Raw genomic sequence first — 27362 nt, 5'->3', positions numbered from 1 at the left:
GATATTGATGCTGTTAGGAGGACGACTGGTAAGGGAACAATTGGTATACGTATTAATCAATGTGGACGGTATGTAACGCTGGCCGTTTAGGTAAAATCGGTAATTTCGCACAATAAGCGATAAATACAATGTGATAATAGTTAATCGGTGTTTACACATGCATCGGCTTGATTTATAAGTAATGTAATTAACGGATTAAGGTAACTGTAGTTAATATGAAACACGTTGTAATATCGAACATGTCAATGACGCTGTTACTGATGATGATGTTGATATTTGGTGATATTTATTTTGTGGCGAAAGTTAAGAACATGACAATAATAGCGAGAAATGAATCAAATGTATTTGCTGTTTTCATTAGAATCAAGAAGAGATTGCACATTCATTTTCGTGTTCAACGCGTAAAAGACAAAGAAAATTGATGTAATATACGATTAAAAAATGAAAGATATTTCTTTACAAATTTCTTGTGTTCCATGTTAGGTACTACTTTTTTAACCCACCGCATTGGCTCTTTTTATATTTCTATATTTCATATTTTTTATTAGCTCAAGATGCTTGAAAGAACATGTTTCTCTGTCCAGAAATCAGCAGTTTCATATTACGTGTAGTTTTAGTTACCATAAAAAGAAAGCTATTGTTTTAAATGTCAATATATCATATAAAATATGAATTAATTTTTATTATATAAATGAATCCAATGGAAAATTGGTCTTCCTGTTAAAAGTTGTAAATGACGTAAAAAATTCCATAAAAAAATGGAATCGATAAACTATAATGAAATGGAGAAATTTATATGGGAAATTTCGAGGATGCGATTAATCAAGCTGGTTGCAACGAGATGCGGAGAAAACGGAAGTCAGGGAGAACATGGCTGTTCAGAACGATACCACCTGCAGTGGGTCTGTGAAACCGCTGTAATTTATCGTGCAAAGACGAACCTTGTTGTGACGGTTAGCTGAAAAAGATCGTAAATATTCAATTTGGCGTTAATCAGGGCTGCAGAGTCTCTCAAAGTGAGAGGTCACATGTTCGTAAACAATCTGATATTCGATATTTATTTTTTCAATACATTTCTTCTTTTCGCTATGGAAGTCACTGAACTTTTTAACGACTTTGCTGCTCGTTACGATACGCGCCCCTTTTTCATGCATGCGATCGTTTGATTTTTTCTAATGTTATGCTTTATGCATTGTTATGCAACATGTATTGTAGAAAATTAATTCGCAACGTATACACGACACCAAAGTTTGATCGTGTACTTATACTTGGAATATTCAATTCATGCTTTCACTGATCCTTCCGCCTCGATAAATTAAATTTGCCAAATATGCTAAATATTTAAAACAATGCAACAGCTACATAGAAAGCAAAGATGGATAGTTATTGTCGGAAGGGGTGGTAACAACGTAGAAATAAAACGTATTCGGATGTAGAGTTAATTAAGAGGATAGAGCCTCTTAGAACGAGTGGCCATCAGTGTGTGCATGATCTAACCTTCGATATTTCCTCTTGATTTTCCCCTTTTGGTCCCTTCTTGTACGTATCATACGATTACTCAGGACAACCCCTTGGTTTCTACTTCTACCCTTATAAAAGATGCATGAGCTGTGCTTTTACATCGTTCACGCCATCCGTCACAGTTCTTCCTCATTTCGCCATTTTCTACTCAATCGCGGTTTAGCCATTCGTATAACATAGTTTCAAGACATTTTTTCCTTTCACTAACATTGTTTATGCATTATTTACCTTGTCGGCGTTTTATTAGCGAAATAACGAAACAGCGAACGGCAGCTTATTAAAGTTTGAACATCCGGTATAAATCATTCGTTTCGTTCCCTTGAATCTTAATTAAGATGAGGATACAATTTTGGTTGGAACCCTGATTTTTTTTTCACTTGTTTTATTTAAGTCTTTTTCTCTTGTTTACTAATCTTGTACGATAAGCGACGACTATATTTGAAATTTCATGTATTGTTCCATCGCGAAAGTTAAAATTCTTATTTATTTATACTTTTATATTCTTACTAAAATACAGTAAGCTAAATAAAAATTTTCGCAATTGTATACAACTTTTCTGGCGTTATATTTTATAAGCGTATGGCGTATAACTTTTCTTTGGCGTTTTCGTTGAAAATATATCGTAAAAAGAAGAAACGTTGAAGAAATGGTAGTATAGTTTGAGTCATAGAAAATCTCGGAGAAACAGTGACAATGCTTATTCAGCAAATTTTAATCGCGGAAGGGTTCAAGCTAATTCCATGAGACTGAAAAAGGTATAGAGAAAAAGTAGAAAAATTTCGGAGACTGTAAGTAAAAACGCGAAAAGTTTCGGATAATTAAGGATTAACTACCGAATTATAAATGACGATGAATCTTTTAGCTTTAATTTTTAGCTCTAGTTTTACTCGAAGAAACATTTTACCGACACCAACCTAATAGCAGCAGCTCCCTTGGTCTCGTGCTTTTATTCTACAATGTAAATTTTAGCTCCGTCGAAATGGCACGCGAAGATTTTCCTTGGAAATAGCTGAGCATGATGCCGATTTCATCCAATTTTCCTGCCATCATGAAAACAAACAGAATCGTGATGGGAGATTCGATGTAATCCATTAAATTGCTCAAATGGAAAAGCATTACGTCAGTTTCACTCAGATAAACGACGGATGACCAGGAGTTAACCAGACGTCGTTCTACCAGTGCAGTCTATTTCATTGCCGTGAAACGAGAGTTTAGGGAATCGATGGAAACGAATTACTCAGTCAATTTACTCCTGTCATGCTTCTAATTTTCGATGCTTATCTAGTACACTGTCGTTTGCTCTTTTTATTATAAATCTAAGGGCAGCGTTCGAGAAAAGAACGAAATTCAGAAGAACGAGGTTCAGAAACTATCTCGAGCCTCGCTCTACTTCTGGCTAACTGGATCCCACCAACCAATTCCACCTTCGCAGAGTTAAGCATATCATTCCTTCTCGTTTAAAGTGAACGAGTAGTTAGTATATCACAAGGAATTTTGTATTGTTCTTTTGATTATCTACATCAAGGGGACAAATAAGTAAACGGAAAAGAATATACCTTTTTGTCGAGGGTGGATGAAATGATTCAAGTATAATAATAATACTCCAAGCTCCGTATATAATAATAATAATTGATGATCACAAGACCCACATCTCAATCGCAAAAAAATCGTACGTTCATAAATTAAGTTGTAGCACAACTAAAATCGCAGACTATAGTTTTAAATTTATCCATAACACCTTCTTTGTAACAAATGAATTGTTACGAAGAACAGTGCCCGATTGTAATGACAATATTGTTCACATTTACATTGAATCTTGATAAAATCGATTTGTATAAGAGATGTAGCCTTAGTTACATATTAGACTTATATGTATACTATGTAAGAAAATGCGAAGTTCGAACGTTCGGGCTGACAAGCTGTCTTTCATCATCCGCACGGTGTGTGGCCCAGTGGTCGTCTTACGATTGCGATTGCCTGGGTTCTAGGAAGAGATAGCGAAACCACGTGAGGGTGTCGAAAGTATACCCTCTCCCTCGTTAGAGCACAAGCTAGCGGGCTCTGACCTTTTGTACGGCTGCGACGCCGAGGGTATTCGACCATTTTTTGTACAATCGTCACCACAGACGAACGTAAAAGCAAAATCACACGAGTTTATTTTTTTTTTTCGAGCTTACAGAACGTGCTGTAAGCGGAACTAACGTGAATTCGCTTTTAGTGCTTCTTACATATCAGAAGTGGGATTCGCTTACGTGCTATAATGCGAAACATTTCACAGTGATCGCGTGCAGTGCGGAGTGCGAGAAAGGAAAAAATGGAGAATAGAAAAGGAAGAAATGTGCGAATCGGTAGAAATACGTAGCGGTGCGTCCGTTGCGAGCTCGAGGAACATGATTCTTTCCCGGACGTTTCGTCGGTACGACGCGGGAATGCGGAGAACGTGGAAAATGAGGACCGAGGAGCGCGGTTGGCATGGCTGGAACAATTGGTGAAGATCCTTCGTTCGCGTCCGCGTTCTCGATCGTCTGCCCGCTCGCAACAGCGCTCTTGATCATCCGCGCGTTAGCGTTCACGCCCGCCGCATGGGTGTCGTAGGACCCCGGACAAGGACGGTCGATTAGAACGTTTGGAGCAAATGTTCGTGCACCTGAACCACAGCTCATACTCGCGACCGCGCACACCGACGCATACCCGACCCGGCGACGAATCGTTAATCCCCATATTCGTCTCCATGAAAGACGAAGTTTTAGTGATTGAACAATGGGTCTGACATGTGGATGAACTTGCCAAGTGGTATGGTTGGGTCGGTAATGCGGTTGATTGCCACGCGACTGTGACGCCAGGAAGTGGTATGACACCCGCCAATATCATCATCACCTACGCGCAGACGAAAGTACAGCTGGTGGCCCAGTTCTTGAAGACGGTGCCATTTAGCCGTCTGTTCAAGGAGGTAGCATCGTATAAAGCACGGCCTGGGCAGAATTTAGGAGATTATTGTTTCCAGAAGCCATGCAAATTGCGAAAGTTAGATATCGATATATCTGATAAATATCAGGCGAATATGGTGATCGGTGGTATACCGGACGACGCTGTTGCTCGCACCGTGAGCTCGGCGAAGCATTCTGACCCCAACACGTTATACGCGTTTATGAGCACCCTTGGCGACATGCCGTCACGAGGGCGGGTAACGCGGGGTCATCGAGTGTCAATCACGTCGAGAGAATCAAGGCCGCGTTCGACGGGCATCGACGGGGACCGTCGGAAGGAGGTGGAACGACCGGCGACGATCAAGAAAAGAGGAAAGGGGCGTTTATTGACGACCAGTGGTAGGTGTCACTGCGGTGCGCAGAGATGGAACATATCGCGAGGCGGTGCCACAAATCCGAAAAGGAGGGTGATACTAGCAAGCAAGTAAATACTCTCGACCGTATAAAACCGGTGCTAAATTTATATGGGATTAGCATAAGTGTCAACGGGAATCGGATAAATAGTCTCGTTCACACGGGTAGTGCGTGCACCGTGATGCACTCGTCGGTAGCCAGGTAGTTAGGTGTTGCGACGAGGGTTATCGCGGATGCACTGCCTCGAATGTTTGCGCGAAAAACGGTGGTGGAAACGCGTGATGATCGCGATCCAAAACGTGAAGACCGACGTGGACTCGTTCGTAGTTCCTGACGAATACACGCGGCACCTCGTCATCATCAGACAGGACTTCAGATTACAATATCATGTAGTCGTGATCAAACGTGGAAACCGCTTGATACGGGGAAGGATATCGGATTCTGCGACGTGATCGCGAAATTCAAGTTGTAATTTGATAAGATTGAAAAAGAAGCGCATGGGAAGTGCGTTACGTTGAACGACGAGTTTCGTTGTTGCACGTTGTCGTCAATGCGCGACTTAAGAAAAACATACGAAACGGCGCTCGAAATTAAGCGCGTAACGGACGCGCCCGTCGTATACCGTCCGTGTTGCCTCGCGGAGCCAGAAAGAAGGACCAACGCGAAATGATCAAGAAATTGTTGGACAACAGAATTATTTGAGAGTCGGACTCGCCGTATGCAAATCCGATTACCTTAATGAAGAAAAATATCGGCAATTACGGGATGTGCGTCGATTATCGAAAGCTAAATGCCAGATCGATCGATGACCAGGTCGCGACAAGTTTGGGGATCCTAAATATTTCACGGGCCTAAATTTGGCATCCGGATACTGTCAAATTTCGATGGCGGAAAACTCCATTGCGAAGACGGCATTCGTAACGCCAGAGGAGCACTATGAGCTTTTGCGAATGCCTTTCGGACTAACGAACGTCTCTGCCACGTTCTAACGGCTTATGGACGGCTTATCGTTGTCCCATACCTAGACGACGTCATTATCCCATCGCGTACGGTGGACAAGGGGATGGAGTGGCTGTGGCAGCTACTGTAGACATTACGAACGCACGGACTCACTCTCAACTTGGAAAAATGCTCTTTCTTTAAGACGAAGATTGAGTACCTCAGTTGAAAAATTAACGAGGAGGGAGTGCAGCGGGGACGATGGAAGGTCGAACCTGTGCTGCAGATGAGGGTGCTGGCAACCATCAAGGAAGTGCGGCAATTGTTGAGATTTGCAAGTTTTTTCAGGAAAATCATTCGGAATTTCGCAAGGATCGTGGAGTTGATTACGTGACTGGCCAGGAAGGATGTTCCGTGGTGTTGGGAGGGGGGGGGCAGAAACAGGATTTCCGTAAAGAGAAGATAAAGAGAAGAACCTAACCACGATGATTTTCGACCCGAAACGGTCAACAGAACTACCTACGAATACGAGCTCCTTAGATGTAAAAGCAATGCTTATGCAGAAGCAAGAGGGTGGAGACATGACCGTCGTCGCCTACTTCAACAAACAGATTACGGCGGACCAGCGTACTACCACTTTTACAAGTTGGAAACGATGGCGGTAGTATTGGCGTTACGGTACTTCGGAGTTTACCTACTCGGCTTTACTTTCAAGGTAGTCGCGGACTGCAACGCTTTGAGAACGACATTCTCGGAGAAAAATTTATTGCTCATGGTCGAACGTTGGTGGTTGGACGTACAAGAATTTACCTTCGATATCGAATAGTGCGCCGGAACGAGAATGGTCCATGTGGACGCCCTCAGTAAAAACCCGCTACTGATATTGGATTTTGCGTACGTGGATATCACAGAGGCCGATTGGATAACGGCGGCTCAGTTGCAGGACGAGCAACTGGCACACGTCAGAAAGATCCTGGGAACGAGTGATCGGAATCCTAAAACAAAACACTACTTCGAGGAGTATACTTGAAAGACAACAAGGTATTCAGACGATTACCTAATAAAGGAAAGGCATGTGTGGTGCCGAAGAACGCGCGCTTCCAGATATGTCATCTCTACCACGACGACGCGGGACAACTGAGCGCAGAGAAGACGTTGGAGCGCATAAAGCGAAATTACTGGTTCACCAAAATGCGAAAATTCGTCGTTAAGTACGTGAAAGAGTGTATTAATTGAGCACATTATAAGCACACCGGGTGGAAAAACAGTGCAAGCTAAACATTTACATTTATATATATATATTATATTATATTATATTATATTATATATATTATATAAAACATACACACACATATATATAATATATATAATATATACAATATAAAAAACGAATAATTTAATCATACATGATGTACATTCGAGTTAATATTCTGAAAATCCCTGGAAACAAGATTATCTGTTAATTAAAATTCTCTAGAAATTTAGGCTCTCTTTATTCTAGGCGTACTAACGTATTCGTCGATGTTCTTGTAAAGAGAAACCTGGCTTGTCACTAAGATGACAATTTTGCATGATGCTCCTGTTCACGATACTGCTATGTAAACAAAGATACAGCGTGCAGGGTTAACGTAATCCGTTTATCCATGATTGGATTCCAAGTGATTCCATAGATATGCCACGGAAAACGATTCGCCGTCGCTATAACGACCTGTACCTCGCTGAAATCGATGCCTCTGACGATTCGATGAAATCGTATTGTAAATGATGTGATCATTAACATGTGACAGTTCATTCGAAAGGGTTGGATTATCAAATCTATACGTTAATATCGTAGAAATGTTAGGAATTTATCGATCGATGATCAAAGATACTTTGATTCTTTGTTCGTGACAGTATCTGAATTGTTTTGTAACAAAAGCTGATATCAGCGAGAATATTTTCGACATCGTTATGTAGAAAAACATCTCTATATTCTTTAATAAAACAGGATTACTTCCAAATTAATTTTGAATATATAACACAACGCTACTTTTATCGTTTTATCTGGATTTAAAAAGGAATACAGAAATTGTCGTGAGGATTGGTGGAATATTTTTAAAGCGATCAGATTTCTTTTCAGACGTGTATAAAAATAACTTCAGATCGAAAAAACTTTATGCTCAACTTATCGGAGGAGAGATTACATTGCGAATATCTTGAAACATTATACAAACAGTCAATTGATGTCAATTTCTAATTTAATTACTTTAACGAAAATGGATAATTAGAACTTCATAATGAACTATTTAGAAACTAACTACCTCGTTAAGTAATTGTCACTTTGAAGATGTAGGATATAAAACATTCATGTAATTATATCGTCTAGATGTAACAATTATAAAACGTTCAATATAAGTATTGTTACTTAAGAATAACGACCAGTTTCATAGACTATAAAGAAACGATAACGGGTTAAACGGATATTTCTTTACGAATATAACTCTCTATTATTTACATTCTTTTAAATAATATTATCATGTAATATCTACTCTCTAGATTACCGTTAATTTTTCGAATGTAAAATAGCGACAAAATGTATTCAATTAAGTAATTAATAAGATAAGAGTTTAGAATGTGAATGTATTATAGATACGATGCAAGTCGGAAGGCATCCTAAGCCGAAAAGGAATAGTTATAACAAAAAAATAAATAAATAAACAAAATGAATAGTAGTCTTATAAAAATATAACATAAAAAAAACTTATTAAAATAAAACTCATAAAACTTACAACTTATGAGAATAAGTTACGATAGGGTAGAATTCCTTTTATCGTGTCCCGCTATTTCTAAGTAAAGATTCTTTACGATATCACTAGACAATTCCGTTCTATATTTAAATTTATCGAAAACTTGTGTGTTACGAGTAGATCGATCAGTGCCTATCAACGAAAAATTATAGAAACGCGTAAATATGTATCGATACACGAGAAAAGAATATTCAAACTTAATAATTCAATAATTCAAATATTAAGTAGCCTTACGTATTCTAAATAATGAAGTATCGTGAGAAACTTGATTTGATTTTTGCACGCAACATGTAAATTTTTTACTTGATAAAAGTAATAAATGCGTTCGTTTTAATAAATTGTACATATAAAAGAAGAATAAATATTTCAAATTATATCGTATTTAACCACTTGGAAATTGTATAGAATATAGTGTCATTTTCCGTTGTTCTCGAAATAAAATGACAACAACAAAGATCGAGCATTAGAACATGTTGGACATAGGATCTAATAATTTTTCTCGATATGAAAAATATTTGTTTGCTATGTCCCTGAGAGAAAGTAATAAGTAGGATTTAATGGTAGACTTGGTACGAAATTCGCTTCACCGAGATGACTTTGCCACACCAGCATAGTTGCCTTTTCTCAAGGAGAAAAGACACAGAATAGCGGAGAAAGGGCGGTTTCCTCCGTTGCGGATTCTCCCTAAAAGTAATAGGGTTCGAGTGTTGATCGAATCCAGATAGCGGCTGACGAATCTATGAGAACAGTGTTGTGAATAGTGCTTAAAGATACATTTAATCAAATTTTCACCATTATTCCCACGATATGAAGATTCACGATGTAATCAATGTAATCAACTAGCATAATTATAAAAAATTTTTTAATTCTCCTAATTTTTTAATTCTCTTAATTTTGCAGCATTTTGAAGCAAATTGTACTTTTCTATCGGTATAAATTATCTTAAGCTCGGAGAGAAATACGAAAGAATCGTTGTTAATATAAAAATGAATGATCGGCACATAGAACTTCTTCCAAAATACTTCGACGGAATTCGCATCGTTGAAAGTTGTTGAAATATTCATAGTTGATTGGATTTTCATCGCATCGATGACTACAGATATCTCTTTTAATGTGATCTCGCGATCACTATCAAATCATGTTCATTTCACGTACATCTCGTCCCTTGTTGAAATTCAAAATGTTAGCTGTGTCGCAAGTTGAAATTAGAACTAAATAAATCTTTTATCGCGGTAGATACTATAATATCCTCAAAGACAAAGTTATCTTAGATACGAAACGCGATAATATTGACCACAATTCTAAGCGAAAAAGGATTGATAGTTCTAGATTGGAGGTGGAGATTAAGAACGAAAATTGGACGGAAATTACGACGAAACTGCTCGGAAACTGAACTTTCCTCTGAAACAAGATATTCCGTTACCAAGATCGGTAGAATTAGGAAAGCACCTATTTCGTACACTTCGATTTCAAATTCTTAGAGTGTTACACCAATCAAAAGATAGCTTAGAGACGTCGTTATTTTGCAGAAGCAGGGCCGTCGTTTCATCTTTCTATCTTTCTAGATCTGTTTTCCCACTTTATCTCTTAATCTCGTTTATTTCTACTTTTTTCTTTCGGTTTTTTATTTGACACACGTTTACTGACAAAGTGATGCATCGCATACTTTATGTTCTTTATGATACGTCTAACAGATTTCCGTTAAAATACAGAATTTCTAATAGAATGTTTGTGAATGAAAGTTTCACGGAATTGAAAATATCACAGAATTTTTAAAAATCAGTATGACTTACATATAATATAATATATTACGTAGATCGCTTCGTAAATTTTGTTGTTTTTTATTATCGATTTTCAACGAAGTATTGTTACCTATTGCTATCATTAGCCATACCATTTTATACCATACTATTTTGTAGTTGTCTATTTTCTCAGTTGGTATTTAATTTACGATAAATGCCAAACTTCAATAAGACTAGGAGGCTAAAAGAATAATAGAAACCGAAGATCCAAAGCAAGAGCATTTGCGAAAATATTAATTAGGAACATTGTTTTTGAAATCGCGGTAGGGGAATGTTGATTAACAAATTTTAATCGAGCTCCAAGTCACTGAGATTTTAGCCAATTTAGAAAAATTGCTTCCTAAATGACAGGGCTGAAGGAGAATATATATAATATAATGTAATATATAAGGAGTAATCGAACTCGTAATCCTCTAGTCTTAATCCTTTATTTCATGTCAAATTTCTGATAAAGAAACAAAACCTAAGAAACTACATAATAATCGAATTGAAAGAATTCCTCTTGCTCGCAAAACAGTTTCATTTCTTATCGTATGTTACGATAATCATGATCAGATGTAATAATTCAGTTTAGTCGTGGACTGTATCGAGGATTCAGCAAGAATTTATCGAGAAAATTTTACCTAACCGATGGTTTCAAAGCTGTTCTACCATTCTAGCTTGTTTTCTCACTCTTGTGTAAACGCTTAAGGGAATTATATTTTTAGATCAATCATCGCGTTCCATTCCAAAATAAACGTTATCGTTACTGGACTTGTCGCTGGTTTCAAATTCATACGAAAAATATTTTAACTTAATTATGTTGGGGAAAGAACAATACGAAGATTATTTATTTTCAATCTATTAAATAAAATATTAGTTTAAGTTGACAAAGAAACATCGCACTTTCGCGCAAAGATCTGCTTTGTGTTGCGACCGTTTGATATAGATGCAATGATAATGATCGTATAACCATCGCGAATTAATTATAGAGATTTGAGATGACCTTTTTGCGATTCTTTTTATCGGTGGAAATCATAAAGGACAGTAAAAATGCTGTTGCTTGTTTCGTTAATGTAATCTCCAATCTTTAGAGTATTATTCGATTATATGCTATTCAAAATTTTTTGATCACAGTTAATGGAAGATATATGTTTCTAGTAATTATGTTCATAAGAGAGAAAATAAAGTATTAAGGTAAATAAGGTTTCTCTCAAATATAAAATGAAATACTTTGAAAAAGAAATATCACTTGCTTGTGTGGTACTTGGACGCATTAGCTTTTATCTTAAAATTGCTCGTAACTATTTTTATTTTTTAAAAACGATCGGGAAGCATTCGAAACTTTATCGATTCTTATAATTTCGTTTCAATCTTTGCGACATATTTTTTGAAAACACATGTTTATCGATTTATCACGATTTCCACTTAGACTTCGCCGATACAACTCGATCTTTGTTTGACGTGTCACGAAACAATGGAAATTTCGATGCGGCAGATTAAAAGCAAAGTACTAGATTATCGTAAAACATACCTGACGATCAGGAATCATGTCACAGTCGTACATGCTTCTGTCACGTCGATAGAATGCGGCAGGCATGTAGGCAATTATAAATGACGATCAGGCTCGAACAATTCGATCTTCGTCTCCTTTCTTTCCCTTGTTTTATTATTTACGATTTAATATCTACTTTTATCTTTCTATATATATTACGAACTCTTTTTATTATTATTCCTGTCGATTTGCCTGGTCGTTCTCTCGCTAATTTCTTTCTCTCTGTCTTTTTCTCACTCACACTCTTTGTTTCTATCTTACTCTCGGTATGATCAAAATATACTATGAATCATCAACATCGTTAAGATATGTATGCTTTCCATTTATATATATGCATATATACATATATATAGATAGATATACAGATATATATATGTATGTATATTCATATATAGATTTCTATATATAGAGATATTTAATCTCTCTCGGTGCAGGTGATGTCGTTCGTTAACAAGTGTGTTCTCTGCTTCTTCGTTAGAATTACGATAATTTTTACAAAAATCTCTTTACTTCGCTAATATGGCCAGTTCCGGAAAAAATGGGCCCGGCTTTCGAGCCGAAGAAAAACAAAAATAGACGTTTATGTGTGTATATATACACACACACACACACACACACACATATATATATATATATGTATATCTGCAGGAAGATCACTGTTTTTAGGCTACTGCCACAGGCTCAGGACTTGTCTCCGACGAAGAGTGGTACGATGAACCCCACTTTTAAAGTTTGTCGTCGCCCTTCAAACGGGGTTCATGATCCGCAACACGCAGCGGACTAACTTTCCACTGGTAACTTCTCTTGCGTATTAACAGTTTGCCGTCCACTAGATAGCACGATGCCAGATTAGCGTGAACCGGTTACCAGATTTTCACATGGTAATGGAAGGGCATTGGTTAGGCCTCGTTCTTTTTCTCCTATGATTCAAGATGAAACGACCAAGTCATTGACGATATCGCGAGTCGCCCAAGTTTTGCCAAATCGATTTCCCGCCGATCACAATAACCGACCGAATTCTTCGTTTCTCAGAAATGGTGTCAGACACCAGTGGTCGAATATCCTCGACTTCCGTCGGCTATGATAACATTTCAAGTAATCTCGAACCTCTATTTATTGAATCCCTAAACAACGGTTTCGCATGCAAGATCGTAGGTTGCGGAGTCTCGATTGGTATTTTTCGAAGCAGCGAATCTCTTTTGCAGGAAGGAAACCGGCACAAGGCTTAACTCCCTTCACGGGCCATAATCTCTGTTTGCCACGCAATTCTTCGTCAGCCGATCGTGAAACAGTTATTCCTCGTTTCTTTTACGGTGCAACGCCTGGTTTTGTTCGTTTCCTTCTGTAACTGTGCCGTGTGATATAGAGGGACGAAGCGACGAGAACGGCGATGACGACGATGAGGAACAAATTGAAAACGAAGTCGGCGGTGACGATGACGACAAAAACGACAAAGATGAAGACGATGACCACTCGTTGCGTGTGTGCGGCACGGTCTCTCGCGTACGCGTGTACACAGTGTGAGTAGACATGTGGGTGCCTCTGCGCGGTTGGTGTTTCCTACGTGTGCGCCCGCGTACGTCTCCTCTCCTTATATTATGTATGTTATATTTTTCTCTCCGTTTGAGTATATTTTTATGTATCATATATACAAATACACCGTGCGTCGTGGCGAATTGTTTTATGCGTGTGTAGACTCATATGTGCAGAAGAGCCGTGTCCACGAGTGTATGGCTTGTATCTGCGTATCCAAGAATATGCGTATGTGTGCATGTATGTATGTATGTATGTATGTATGTATGTATGTATGTATGTATGTATGTATGTATGAATGTCGTGTGTTTGACGAGTGTGCTGCGAGAACGACAGACAGAGCGCGTGTCGCTTCGAGAAACAGGCACCGGCCTGTCGAGTGCCTAGGGGAAGACTGGACTGGAAACCGACACGGTGGCAGCAGGACCACGGGGGCGAGGGTGTTTCTCCCTCTTCCATACCCTCTCTCCCTCTGTCGATGTTTCTCCACCCTCCGTATGCCCTCCGTGTGCCCTCGCTGCTTCCTCTCTTCGTTACTGGTGCGCTTCCTCTCTGTTCTCTCTCCTTTTCTCTCGTGGTCTCTGCGTGAAACGTTGGAGCACAGGCGCGCTGACTCTCTCCACCGACCGACAATCAATACGTCGGCAGGCCCGCACTTTCGCCCGCGAAATCGTAATTTTCACAGTTCCATCGTTCTTCCAGTTTCCGTTTGCCGATTCCCTTCTGCGTCGCTGGGATTCATCTTCGTTTTCCCATCGTCCTCCACCACCGACCATTTTCTATACCAAATTTCCACGTTCAACGTTTCTATCGTGATTATATAGACTGGAATCTTACCTCATTTTTTTATTTTTCACTTTTTTATTATCTTTTTTCTTTTCCGTAATACCCACTCGAGCGTAAAAGCGCGGGAATTTCTTGGTTACGGATCGACGGCAACGAGGATAGGAACATTTGCACCGCCAGTTTCGAATCTTTTGTTGGTTCGTCGACAATAGTCAGGCTTGGTTGTCGTTAATTTTTCTCAATATCGATCTTTTACCTCGATATCGCCTTCGGTACACTCGAATCTTCGATCGGACCGAATACCGAAATCTGAACGCTGGTTCGACCTATATTTCTTTCTTTTGGTCGGGAGATACGATAGGCGTTGTACGTTGTATAAAATTACATTTGCGTATATCGGTGAAGCGAAGTAATTTTGACAATAAGCTATTTTCTATGCGACTAAGCACGTTCTGTTCTTAATACCATTCCTGTAAGCAATTTGTCCAAAAGGAAATATGAACAATAAAGTCGCAAAAAATCTTTATTAATCGACATCGCGCAGGGGATCGTCGTATAAATTATACAAAACCATAATTCTTATTTATGCAACTCGTGCTCGTAAATCTGAAGCTGCAGTTCTTCACATGTTCGATGAAAATCTGATGACAGATATTCGATTATCGAACCATTAAGAGCATTTTGCACCACTGGCGTGAGTCAACCAAAGATAAACCATTTTGCTCGCTGATTTTTTCTTATCACAAATTTTCTATAGGCGATACGGATAACAAGAAAATATCAACATGAAACGAAAGCGCGCGTTTAACGCTGTTTGGCTCGACTTTCGTACAAACTAATTATTATCGAGTCCGCGTATTACTAGCACTTGTTTGATGATGATTTAATCGTTTAGGAAGTCAAACAAGTTTGAAAAAGAATTAATCTAGATGACGACTTAAATAAAGCTTTTAAAAAGTTCTGCGACCAATTTGAAGCTCGAATAACTTTCAGACTGGTATGTAGTATATACTAGTATATATAGTATATAGTATAATTTTAACAATTATTTAAAACGGTCGAAATATGTTGACTTCATTTCCTGGCAAAACAATATCGATTTTTTTCGTGCTAATGTACAATTTCAAATCGCTCACGCATTACTATTTGTAATAGATTGAGATTACTACCTTTTACGTTTTTTTCCAAAATTGGTTAATTTACATTCAGCTTCGCTCAAAAGCTTCTTAAATTTAAATGTACCTACCATGTAGGAAAGTATCGGAACATAACAGTGAGTTTTCTCATCGTTGCCCGTACAGATAAATAGGATTTTAAATAGCAGCAAAAGTAGCGAATTTATCTAATAATTTCTATACAAGAAGCGTCTTTATGAAGCAACGCTAGATAATATTGCTAGAGAACGGGAATTACTATAAGACCAGGAAGTGCTATATTATTATAATCATGGAACAGCGATCTTATTGTTGCGAAGGAGATTTCGCCGCAACGAAATACGAAGGGACATGACGTAGAGTTAAAAATATATTTTGCGAATGGCGGGAAAAGAAATCACATGCAAAAAAGCTAAAAATTCAAGTCTAGTCTCTTTAAATTATACGAATTAATCGTGTATACCGTCACCATATAAATTACCAAATCCGTTCTGTTTCTTCTTTTATTTTTCTCATTTCATGTTGAAGTTAAATACGAATAAAAGAGAAAAGAAATTTATAAAGTCGTAATACACAATAATACGTTTTTCAAGCATTTTCTTTGACGATAACACATTCAGAGATATAAACAAAATTTCATTTACATTTTGAAATTGGTACAGGAAATCAATCTGTACAATTCAGTAGAAAGAGATTGTGCGTGATCGGACATATGCAGTTACAAGATTCATACGAGACGCAGTGTTTGAAAATTTAACACATTTTTTTCTGTCTAGTTTGAAAAATTGATTTTTAAAATATATCTAAAATTATTCGGCTTTTAAAGAATGGTTCAACTAAGAAATGACGTATTTTTATCATTCTCTTTCTTTTCGATGTAAAAAGGTAATAAAAAAATACGTATCAAATATCTTCCGTAAAACAACATCACATACAAATAGATTCCATCATACATTCACACTTACAAAGCTTCTCTTTCTCTCTTTTATAATTTCCAATATATGTATTTCGTTACAATACTTTTGTATTGTTCTCATTATAGGATCTTGTTTGTTATTTCGATAAGAGAAAAAATGGATCCTGTATAATTGGACCGGTAAAGAAATTTCAGAAAAGAAAGCGAAGCTAAACGCCAAAATGAGACAAAAGCAGTACGATTTGCAGAAGAAGAACACTAAGCAGGAAACGTGACTGTTGTACATATTTGCGGTAGCCTTACGGCTCGAAGGTTTCTTCCACTTGTGGAAGCACGCGAGAAATAAGAAAAGAGTTTTCAGAGAACACTCTATCGTAAAACTAATGCTTTTATTGTAATTCATCGCAAACGATAATGTCTTTTCTCTTTTACGATAACAAGAAATTCAATTTTTTTGCACCTATCGAGGATTAATATTTTAGATCCAGCTGCTACTCGATTATATAGTAAAAAATACATAAATAGAAAATATGTTTCGGAGTAGTAATGAATCAGAAGATGTGAACTTTGCAGGTCTCGTAGGGAGTAGGAAGTCGGTTTTTGTTTGATTTTGGTTTTGATGATGGAGTGCCAATGTATCTGTATCGACTATATATGTACGTACCGTGCCATATGAAAGATTAGGAAAAGCAAATACCTTAAAAGAAGTCATCGAAAACGTCTTTCCACGGAAATCTATGTGCGATACTTTCCTACACACTTCGCACGATACGTGAGAGAAAACGAGAAATTCTACACAGCTGGCTAACCTATCACTTTTACTTGATTAAGAAGAAGGTACATATTGTGCGGAATAAACTTAATACCGTTTTATATAGGTACGTGTAAACTGTCATGTTAGCCATCTTCAGAACTTTTATTAACAATTTTAATAATGCATAATACGTGAGGTGAGTCGATCAACCTTAAAGCGAATAAATTGAAGTTGCATTTGAGAAAAACATTTCATATGTTCCAACTTAATATTACGAGTAATATTTAATTAACTTTCCAGGGTAACAAACAGCTATGAGCTTTGCATTCGCACTTTCATTTTCCGAATTTCTACTGCATATATGTAATATGTATACTATACGGTGCCACGGCAGCTCCTTTTTATGGACTTCTTATAGTTATAACATACTTCAGATGTGTCACATACAGTCGATGTTTTATGTGTCACTAGGAAAATAATTAATGGAGCACGACTTCGAATCGCCAATTAATGAGATACTTATTCACAGGAAAACCCTTCGATTTAATCCTTTTCGAAGAATTTACTGTTTGCGATCAGTGCTCTTTTGCCCACTGTACTGCATTGGCTAATTTGTACGAAGAACAAAAAGGAAAAGCTTTCGTCTTTTACAAGAAGCAATTTTTATAATGAAATTTCCCTCGAGCAAGACAATGGACGCATTGAATTGTATGATAATTTGAGGGAACATCGTTTGGAAACGGGACGTGCTCTTAACGGAATTTTACTTCTTTATTACATAGATCTTATGTTCTAAATAAAAGAAAAGGAAAGGAATGAAGAGGAAGGAAAAGAAAGGAAAGGAAAGGACAGTAACAAAGAAACGAAAGTAAAGAAATAGTTAAAACGGTTGTAGAAAAGAACGCAAAAGTAATTATAATAATAAGAATCGACAGGATGTTAGGTCGGAAGAATATTTAATAGATATTCAGCTATTTGTTATAACTCTGTCAAAAATTGCAATTTCACGTAGTATAAAACGTACGTAAAAGTTCCATTTGATCAAGTTACGAAATTACACTAAGAAAATCGAATTTAAGGGTTTTTACGAGTATGTCTTTGAAAAGATATTCTTAAAAGAAATTAAAAGTTGAAAACTTTTTTCAAGAGAATTCAAATACCTGTTCTTCTAATTTGATTTTATATTACTGTTAGACATTACTGCTAGGTATGTTAGAAAAAAATATCGTTACACGAACAACGACTATTAAAAGTTAATGATACGAATTCTATTTCAAAATTGAGAATTTTCGGCCACTTTACAATTACGACACGACTTGCGTCGAAGTAAATTTCAAAGACATAAAATTTGAGAGTACAAAAGAGGAAATTAATATTTAAAAGTTGTACTACTTCACCGAGGAGCATCGAGAAATCTCTCCGACGAAAGAAGCGATTGTCCTTCCGACGCATCTAGCGAGTGAATACTCGAAACTCTCCAACTCTAACGTAATATAACGTAACAGTATAGCAAACCGAGCTTTATATTGAAATCATGCTTCGTTCGTCAGATAGACTACTCGAACAAAAGTAGCGAAAACAAAAATATTCGATAATATATTAGAAAAACACAAATATGGCGATATAACGGTTACAATTTTCTCCCTCTTTTTTCTAATCATACACAACAATCGACAATTAACGCTTTCTACGGATCTCTATGCCAATGTAACAAACCATTTCCAACCATTTATGCTTTGTTATTCTTTTTCGTCTCTAATTACATCGATCTAGAACAGTATTGCAACAAATTTTTGCGAAAGCTTGGAAAGAAATATTCAGTTGAATTCGGTTTTCTGTCTATTCCTTTCTTTCTTTCTCTTTCTCTAATACGTACACGTAAACAACATCATTGGATAATACCTCTAATCATCTAGATAATTCTAATAGTGTTACACCACATGTAGGTAGCGATTATGTATCGGTGGAACAATGTCCACTAAAAACTTACCATGGAAGAACCCATTATACCTACGAACTCAATTCGCCTGTCGAAGATTGAGAAGAAGTGCCTAGAACACATATATCGTACATTCACGTTGAGTGAAAAATCATGATCTCGTGCAGCCGCGCTGATTTCTTGTTCGTTCTACTTTCTAGCGTAAAAACAAAAGCGACGCTATTTTCCCCTGTACGGTATTTCTGGCCGTCGTCGCGTCGCGTTGCGGCACGGCGCGTTGCGCCACAGAGCATGAGTTTTGATTTTATTTTCGCGACGAGGATTTCGACATTCTCCAGAAATAACGTCGTATATCCCTTCCGAAATTCGCCATAATGTGAAATGATATTACCCCAGTATATCTTTGCCGCGTTATCATTGAATAATATTTACGATATTATTACTACGTGGAAATACACACTCGAGATACGTTAAATACTTCATACGAGACAAGTGATGTGATACCTAATAAAGTAGTCTTCCCTGGAGGGCAATAAAGTATGAAGGGAAGCTGTCGCGAGAAAGTTTCATTATAAAAATATTAATCGCCGTAGTAAAAGGATTCTTACATTTAGTACTTGCTTCATGTACCGAAACATGAATATATTTTTGCAATTTACACTTACTCGTGCTCTTTTCTGTTAACATGGTAAAATGCTATTAAAATATTCCGCTAGAAATAATACCGAAGAAGCAAACAGCTGAACATTTTTTTTTCAAAGTCAAGAACAAGTTGCATCTAAAGAGAAGAAACGTTAACGGTCAAGGCTTCGAAGAATTGAAGAGTGAAAATGCAAAATTCAACTCGTCTGGGGAAAATTTATTCGCGATAAAAAATGGAATATGAATTTCATCGGATAAATCTCGTATATCCAGAATCGTTCAAAGTTTATACCGGCACTGATGATGTTCTGATAAGTGAGCTAAGAGTATGAAGTACGAACGAAACATAAGAAAGTTTCGAGTTTTCTTTTCTTAGGCGACCTACTTCGCGAAACGAGACAATCAAATTTGACATTTTTTTTGTTTGATATGTTTGTCATCAACGAACACAAACCTGCTATTATTGTGTAAGATAAATCACATTTTTCTCCCTCCGTTGCCTTCTCTTCATTTTATCAATATCCCTTTGTTTCCTCGTTTACTTTTGTTCCATAGCTTATTCATTGCACCACTATCACGCAGAAGAGAAATCAGGCCGTTTCGTTCTTCAGAAACGTCGTCCTAAATAAGACGTCCAAGGAAAGGATTACGTTCTTGAAATTCTGATTACACTATTGACTCTTGTAAAAATAAATAAAGCAATAAATAAATCTTGAAAAATATTCTAAACGATCATTTGGGAATCGACGAAAATTCTTCAGTAAATCTTTTTCGATTAAATAGTTTGAAAAAGACATTATTGCTCGTAAAGTTATACCGGCCGTGTAATTACGAAAAAGGAAATGTCGACAAAATTTTATTTCTTCTCTTGCACTGAAATTTTAGTCACAGGAAATGGAGCCGAATTATCGTTGGACGTGAAAATGAGGATGTAAAAGTTTGCTTAGTGAAGAAGGGAGCTAAAGACTATTTTAAAATAATTATAACTTCCTGATCCAAAAATTCGTACAACCGTATTTCATAACTTCATATACTATAACATTTATGAAGTTTCCAATGTGAAATTAATTTTACGGGTACCACAATTTGATGTTTCAACAGGCAGTTACCATTAGATAAATGACATTTAATTAAAGCAAAAGATATAAGCACAAACGATACGCCTTTTGCACTGTTCCAAGGAATCTGTGCTCGTTACTATAAAATTAAAATTGTGCAAACTTCGCATAAAAATTTCCAGATTTCCATTTTGTAAATTATAAAGATTACCCGCGCTATTAAATTTGTAAAAAAATTAAGCGCAAATCGTTACAAATTTGAGCTTCACCATTTAAAATTTAATTTTTTATGAAAAATGAGGTTAACAATATTGTAAAATATTAATATACCTACGTAATTTATAAAATATTGCTACCGTATATTATATGCGAATGATTGTAAGAAAGATGAATATTGTAGCGAATACTAGAAAATGCAGGTTTTGATATTAAATACGATGTAAAATGCAAAATTTAACCGTTTTATCGCATGTCATTGATTTATGCGCGGTTGATGCGGAGTATTATGAAATCTCTGCAGTTTGGAAATTAAAATAACGAAAAACAAACAACTTTGATATTTCTCAGTTCGCCAAGAAACTATACAACGGTTTAGATCTCTTTACTCTATTCAGATGCTTTCCTCATTGTCTGTTCCAGTTTATCTCTCGTAATTTATACGTTTCTTCGGTATTTCGCGTTTTCATTGCCAACAAGAGCCAACTTTTTCATTGCGGAATTGGGGAATGTTGCGGTATGTGTAGGTGTATAATTCACTTGATTGTGATCTGTTTTTATCAAAAATTCAGTGGTAAATTGTTATCCTTAAACAATTACTCAAATTTGAATTTGCAAATACGAAAGAATCATTTGTTGTTTGAATTCCATGCTAGAGATCATAACAATTCGAATATCGACGAATAAAAGAATAATAGTCAAGAATAGTCTAAAGTCATAATTTAAGTTTTTAATAGTACATTCTTCTAGATATTCATATAGATTCTAGAGATTCATATTATACTCGAATGCTTTGAAATGCAACTAAAAGGTCAGATTAGTTTAACGTTAATATCAAAATAACGTTTCGATAGAAACGAAGTAAAAATTGTATGAAAAATGTTGATGCTGTAATTTAGCTGATCAAAAGGTATCGGTGCTTTAACGTAATGTCTTCTGGACATTCCGTTTTAATATTAGATGCAGTGTCAGGTACTCACTCTCGTATCACTTTGAAACTATTAGGTTCTATTAGGTGAACTATTAGGTTCACAAAATGAAACAGTTTACATTCAACCACTGATGCTTGTACTTCTCTGCTCTCGATTCGTATCTATCGATTCTATTTCGTTTTTACACTTAACTTAATTACTTTTTCTTTTCATTAATTATCGAATACGAGATATAAAAATAAAAAATATATGATAATAATAATATATATATATAATTGGATTGGTGAATTTTGAATTTGTCAAATTCGTAATCGATTAAAAGATAACAACGCAAAGATTCCACAGATTTTACTTCTTCAGTTACGATTGGCCCATATTTTCTCAGCCTACGAACTTTGTTGCAAACGCTTCGCACTTATGCAATCTCGATTCAGTCTCCTTCAGAAATCCAGACAATGTGAAACGTCGTGAATACGTTTCGGATTTTCATTGAATGATCTTCCCTCAGACGTTATTACGATCGGTAAATCAGTGAACTTTCTCGACAAAGCCACGTCACTTGCTTAGATTTCTCCTTTCTTTTTTTTATTATTCTTTTCTTTCTATCAGAAAGTAGAAGAAAAGATTGGAGCAGGCTGTCTCAAGATGTGACTTTTTATTTTTTATGTAAATTGTGCTACAAATTTTTCGAACCCAATATTTTCGTTAATTTATATCTATTACGAAAGAACTTAATAAGTACAATTTTGATTATTTGTAATCTGCTTTATAAATTTACTAATAGCATCTTTCCTCTGCTTGTTTAGATTAATAGCGATAATGAAATGTTCTTTCATTTATGTTTATTTGTTCCCCTATTTTTGTTATGACTGGAGATCATGCAAAAGCGTTGTGCGACATAAAATCCTTATACGCCATTCATTTAAGATAAGTAGTAATAAGTAGAAAAGGCTGGTAACTTTTCATTCTAGTACAATGGTCACCGATACGTGCAATTTATTGTGCTGGATCTAACACGACCGACGATAGAAACGACGATGGACGTTTTGAGGTGGTGCGCGTTGAAGATTGAAATTTGTGGCATTTTCTTTTAATGGACTATCACGCTCGAAAAACCGCATTACACTGCTTTTAATATAATTGCTGCGATGCTATATTCTGTCTAAAGCCTTTTATTGTGGCTAGGCGGTTAAGAAAGATCTCAATGTTTCCAGTTATGGGATTTACTCCCATTTGATGATGTTTTTAAGCGAAACAAAATCATGTAAGATAAAGAATAGATACCTTTTTATAACTTCATCTTGATTTTGATTATGAAATGGCGATCGAAACGGCTTACAAGAAATGAACCGAGTATTTAATTTATGGGAAACAAATTTTCCTTAAACTTCGTTAACTCGATATGTGCGTTGTAGGTTTCGGAAAGCTCGAATGAGCATTTGTTGGAATACAATTTTACAAGGGACATACATATATGGTAATCTGATAAACTGAATTTAATTTATATATATGTAAGAAAACAATTGAAAGTATTGGAGACTATCTGAGAAAATTCAGGTTGTTGCTTCGTACAAACTTTCGCCATACAAAGAGACAAATGAATACGGAATGTGTCACGTGAACAGCTACAACTCGTTTCCTTTGAAACTATTGCAGAAATATCGGCATATCTTTTCTTTTCGTTTTAAATTACATGATATAGACAATTAACTCTGGCATAATACTAGGATTTTATCATGTTAATGGGGTATGGAATAATTTGAAGTCCAATGTATACGGTGGATATTAACCCTTCTTAGCTTTAGCAAAACGTTAATCAAACTTTCACTATCACTGGATAGATAATATAGACCGACGGTCAATATTAGTTTGTTCAATGGCTTCTGACATGTTTGCTTTGCATGCAGACGAAAAATATGTACGTTGCATAAGCAGATATATTACTTCCGAATTATTTGTTGATGGATGTTTACGTAAAACTTTAAAGAATTGTATTAGATCCAAAGTATAAATACAAGGAGACTACACTGATATCAACTAATTATCTCGCGCAATAAATTCTGTTCTTTATGGACATATTGTATAAATAAAGGATATTATTGGTTTAATTAGAAATTAATGTAATTCTTCAATGGGAACACCATATTGAATATTACGGGAACCCTGTACAAATCGTTAAAACTCCAAGGGCAACAGGAACGTGAAAAAACAGGAGGCGGTAATGAAAGTAGTGGGAAGAATTTTAATGAATGATTAAAATTCTTGAGCACATAGCCTCAAGTTGGACTCACTGAAAGTTTCTTATGTATTTCAATTTCATCATTGCTATCATTCTAAATTGCATCATTCTAAACTTTTCATAAATATATCACAAAATACAAAAGGTAAAATGCTCTAAGGAAATTTCAAACTTTATGCAAAAAGATCAATGATGATGTTTGATGAAAATGCTGTAAGCGCAATATAAGCAAAATGAAAGAAATTAGAGTAAAAAATTGTAATGTCTAATGACAGATCTGCAGGTATTTTGCTTAATGATGAAATTAAAAATCGAAACAAGTAAATAAGTACGTATTGTGCACAATACGTGACGAAACTACACTTAAACTGAAGAGTCCTCTTGTTGACTAGAAGCTTAAAATTTATTAGTTAACTCTATTAACAATGTAATATATAATAAAGATATACTTTAACTGTCTATAATCTTAATTGATTTGGAATTCGTATACTTATAATATAGCTACGTTTTCTACATTTATTATATTTTCCTATGATTATATACACATATATATATATATAAAGTATTACTTATATATAAATTATTTTTTAAAGTAAAATTCGAGCACTTGATGCTCGGAAATAGACAAAATTTGCAAAATTGGGATCGTTTCAATAAAATCATTTAATTACCGTTGTATTATACATCATTATTAAATTTTCTAAAACGTTTGAGGTTTATAGTGACTTTGCCGAGGATCTTAACGCCAATGACTGCTTTTTGAGGTCGTAAATCACAGTTCACTGCGCACACATGTCGGGAAAAGTTCTGTCTTTCAGTGTCTTCAATCGTTAACATCTGAACGATCGAAAGTACGAAAAGTAATTTTTCAGTGGAAAATTTACCGACAAAGTCACCGCTTAGGATCAGTGGGATTTGGTATGTGCACGAGAAAATTGCTTCTCGTTATTCGAACCTAATCCAGAATCGGTTTGTTGAGAGAGACAGTAGGCCGAAGTATTAACTTTAATACGCACCACTTTAAAACTCCTTTAATGAGAAACATAAATTAAGAATCCGTTTTAAGCAGAAATGTAAATCGTACTTTTAAGCCTATGCGTGTTTATATTGCGTCTTTTGCAAACGACTTTTATGAAATTCCTATTCCAAATTTTTTTGAGCACAACAGACAATGGAGTTTACAATTGAAAAATTCCGGGATATATTTTAAATACATCTTCTTATATGAATAAAAATAGGAAATGTGTTTCATAAAATCATATAAAGATGAAGATATAAAGCATAAGCAACTCTATTTATGTATGAAAACATGAAGGAGATATGTCCGTAGTAAAAGAACATTTTAAGAAGATTTACGACCAAGTTGAATAAGTTTATTGAAATACTGGCAAAATATCTTTTGAGGTGTTTTAACTCTTTACGGTACCATTTATCTGTCCGAGTTTCTCGTATATATATATATATAAGCATGGACAGACACTGCGGAAGCTGTGGTCGTAGTTACTGATTGTAACGTGTCAGTAATGGGTCACTGTGGGGTTAGGTCGAAGATCGAGGTTAATTGAAGTGTTCGAGTGTGTCACTCGAGAAATTCTCACCAGATATTGGTGGCTTACGAATGTGTCGCCGACTTCTCCACTAAAAATTCTTTTTTATTCCTACCTGACAACCTGACAGATAAAGGCTACGATATATTCCTAGTATTATAACGTACTTTTATAAAAGTAAAAGGAGAGGGAGAAGATATAAAATTACTAAAAAAGTTATTAAAGAAAATATAAAATTATTATTTTGTAAGAAGTTCACGAATCATAAGCAAATGTTACACTACAGTAATAGACATCAAAGTAAATATAATTATTTATAACAATTCGAAATAAAGCAAGGATAAAAGGAGTAAGGATAACAGACAATAAAATTTTACATTTACAATGGATTTGAAATATATTCCGCGAAAAAAGCATTTGAAAAGATAAATATCGTGGAATAACTTCAAATATATTAAAAGTATGCAAAGTATTCTGGGAAAATGTCGAAAGATAACATAAACCTGAATAATTTAAAGTTCAATCCTATCTTCCTAATCAGTCGAGTAAAACATATTGCAATGACTTCATAAATCTGCCACTTAAAAGTAACCTGTCGTTATATTCCTTACTTACAAAAAAAAGATCTTTCGAAGTTGTAAAATAGTTTAATTTTGTAGGTAAAAAACGTACAACAACACTAATAAGCATACAACCATAGGTGTTACGTCGCGTAACACTCTACCTAGCCGAGGCCACACACCGCTGGCAATATGGCAACCAGATGTCTTCGGATACTCGCAGCGTATCTTCCATGATTTCAAGGACCTTCCATAAATCACATAGATTTCCTAGAAAAGGTCCTTCAAACGAAACAAACATCTGGATCGGAGGAATTTCTAGAGACTATTGTCTACCACGGCTTAACAAGGGAAAGTCAGTTTTTGTCACGTACGCTGCAACTTTCCTCCCACTAACCACTTTCTCTCGAGGGCGGTTAAGACCCTTCGTTTAACCAATTAAAACGAAGCCTATTCCCTCACTCTCCTAAATAACATCGGCATCAACGAATCCGATGGTCCCGTGCGCTAGACACACTCATCCTTAGCTTTCCTCCGAGACAGCATCGTCTCCCAAGAGTACTGTTTTTGCATCCTTCGAACGGTCAACATCCTTCGAGCGGGTATACACACCCGCAGATCACTCAGTCACTCATCTCGTACATACGCACCAGTGTAACTATCCTCGCTCTAAGTTGTGGAATAAACGGTGAAATATAACTTACTACTGTGTCATATTCAAATCAACCACCTCTGTTATCCTAAACGAAACAGGGGAACGACTACTTCGCGGCGTCGATTCACCGAATCGTAGCGAGAAGTTACGCCTCTCGTTGACGCGTTTTCCTCGCGACCGCGTCTCTCCGCGAACGGTCGTAACAATAAGAATTATATGAAGTAATACATACAATAAAAAAAGAAAATTGGTCGAAGATTTCTTTTAATATTTCGTATGGAACTAAAATTTTACGATGTTGGTATCAGTCGGCAGATTATTCTATAGTTATTGTCTAATTTGCATTTACAATTGACACGAATGATGGACAGCCTGTAGTCTCAATCTTAACACATTGATAATATTAAAACCTGAGTTCAACAGTGGAACTACGATTAATTGAAGTGCTCCAGAAATTTTTCTTTAATTTACCTTCCTTAATAGCGATGACGTGAAAAATACCATACCC

The 27362-nt window shown here is 36.1% G+C and overlaps 1 protein-coding gene across 5 annotated transcripts in view; it reads right to left on the bottom strand.

Annotated features, from left to right (window-relative positions):
- Positions 1–27362, bottom strand: part of LOC117243105 (alpha-catulin) — a 71562-nt gene that overhangs the window by 41047 nt on the left and 3153 nt on the right. The window contains exon 2 of one of the 5 annotated variants that reach the window (XM_033510313.1): positions 19057–19117. The exons of 3 other annotated variants lie outside the window; for them this stretch is intronic. In XM_033510313.1, coding sequence (XP_033366204.1) covers positions 19057–19071 — 15 coding nt within the window. In that variant the 5' untranslated portion in view covers positions 19072–19117. Of the gene's footprint in view, positions 1–11902; positions 12102–19056; positions 19118–27362 lie in introns of those variants that run through there. One more of the 5 variants, XM_033510312.1, reaches the window with a different exon arrangement.

Source organism: Bombus vosnesenskii, unplaced genomic scaffold (genome assembly GCF_011952255.1).
Source record: "Bombus vosnesenskii isolate JDL3184/JDL3185 unplaced genomic scaffold, Bvos_JDL3184-5_v1.1 scf7180000013265, whole genome shotgun sequence".
In the NCBI taxonomy this organism is placed as follows: domain Eukaryota; kingdom Metazoa; phylum Arthropoda; class Insecta; order Hymenoptera; family Apidae; genus Bombus; species Bombus vosnesenskii.
This window is presented reverse-complemented; position numbering and strand designations above follow the sequence as displayed.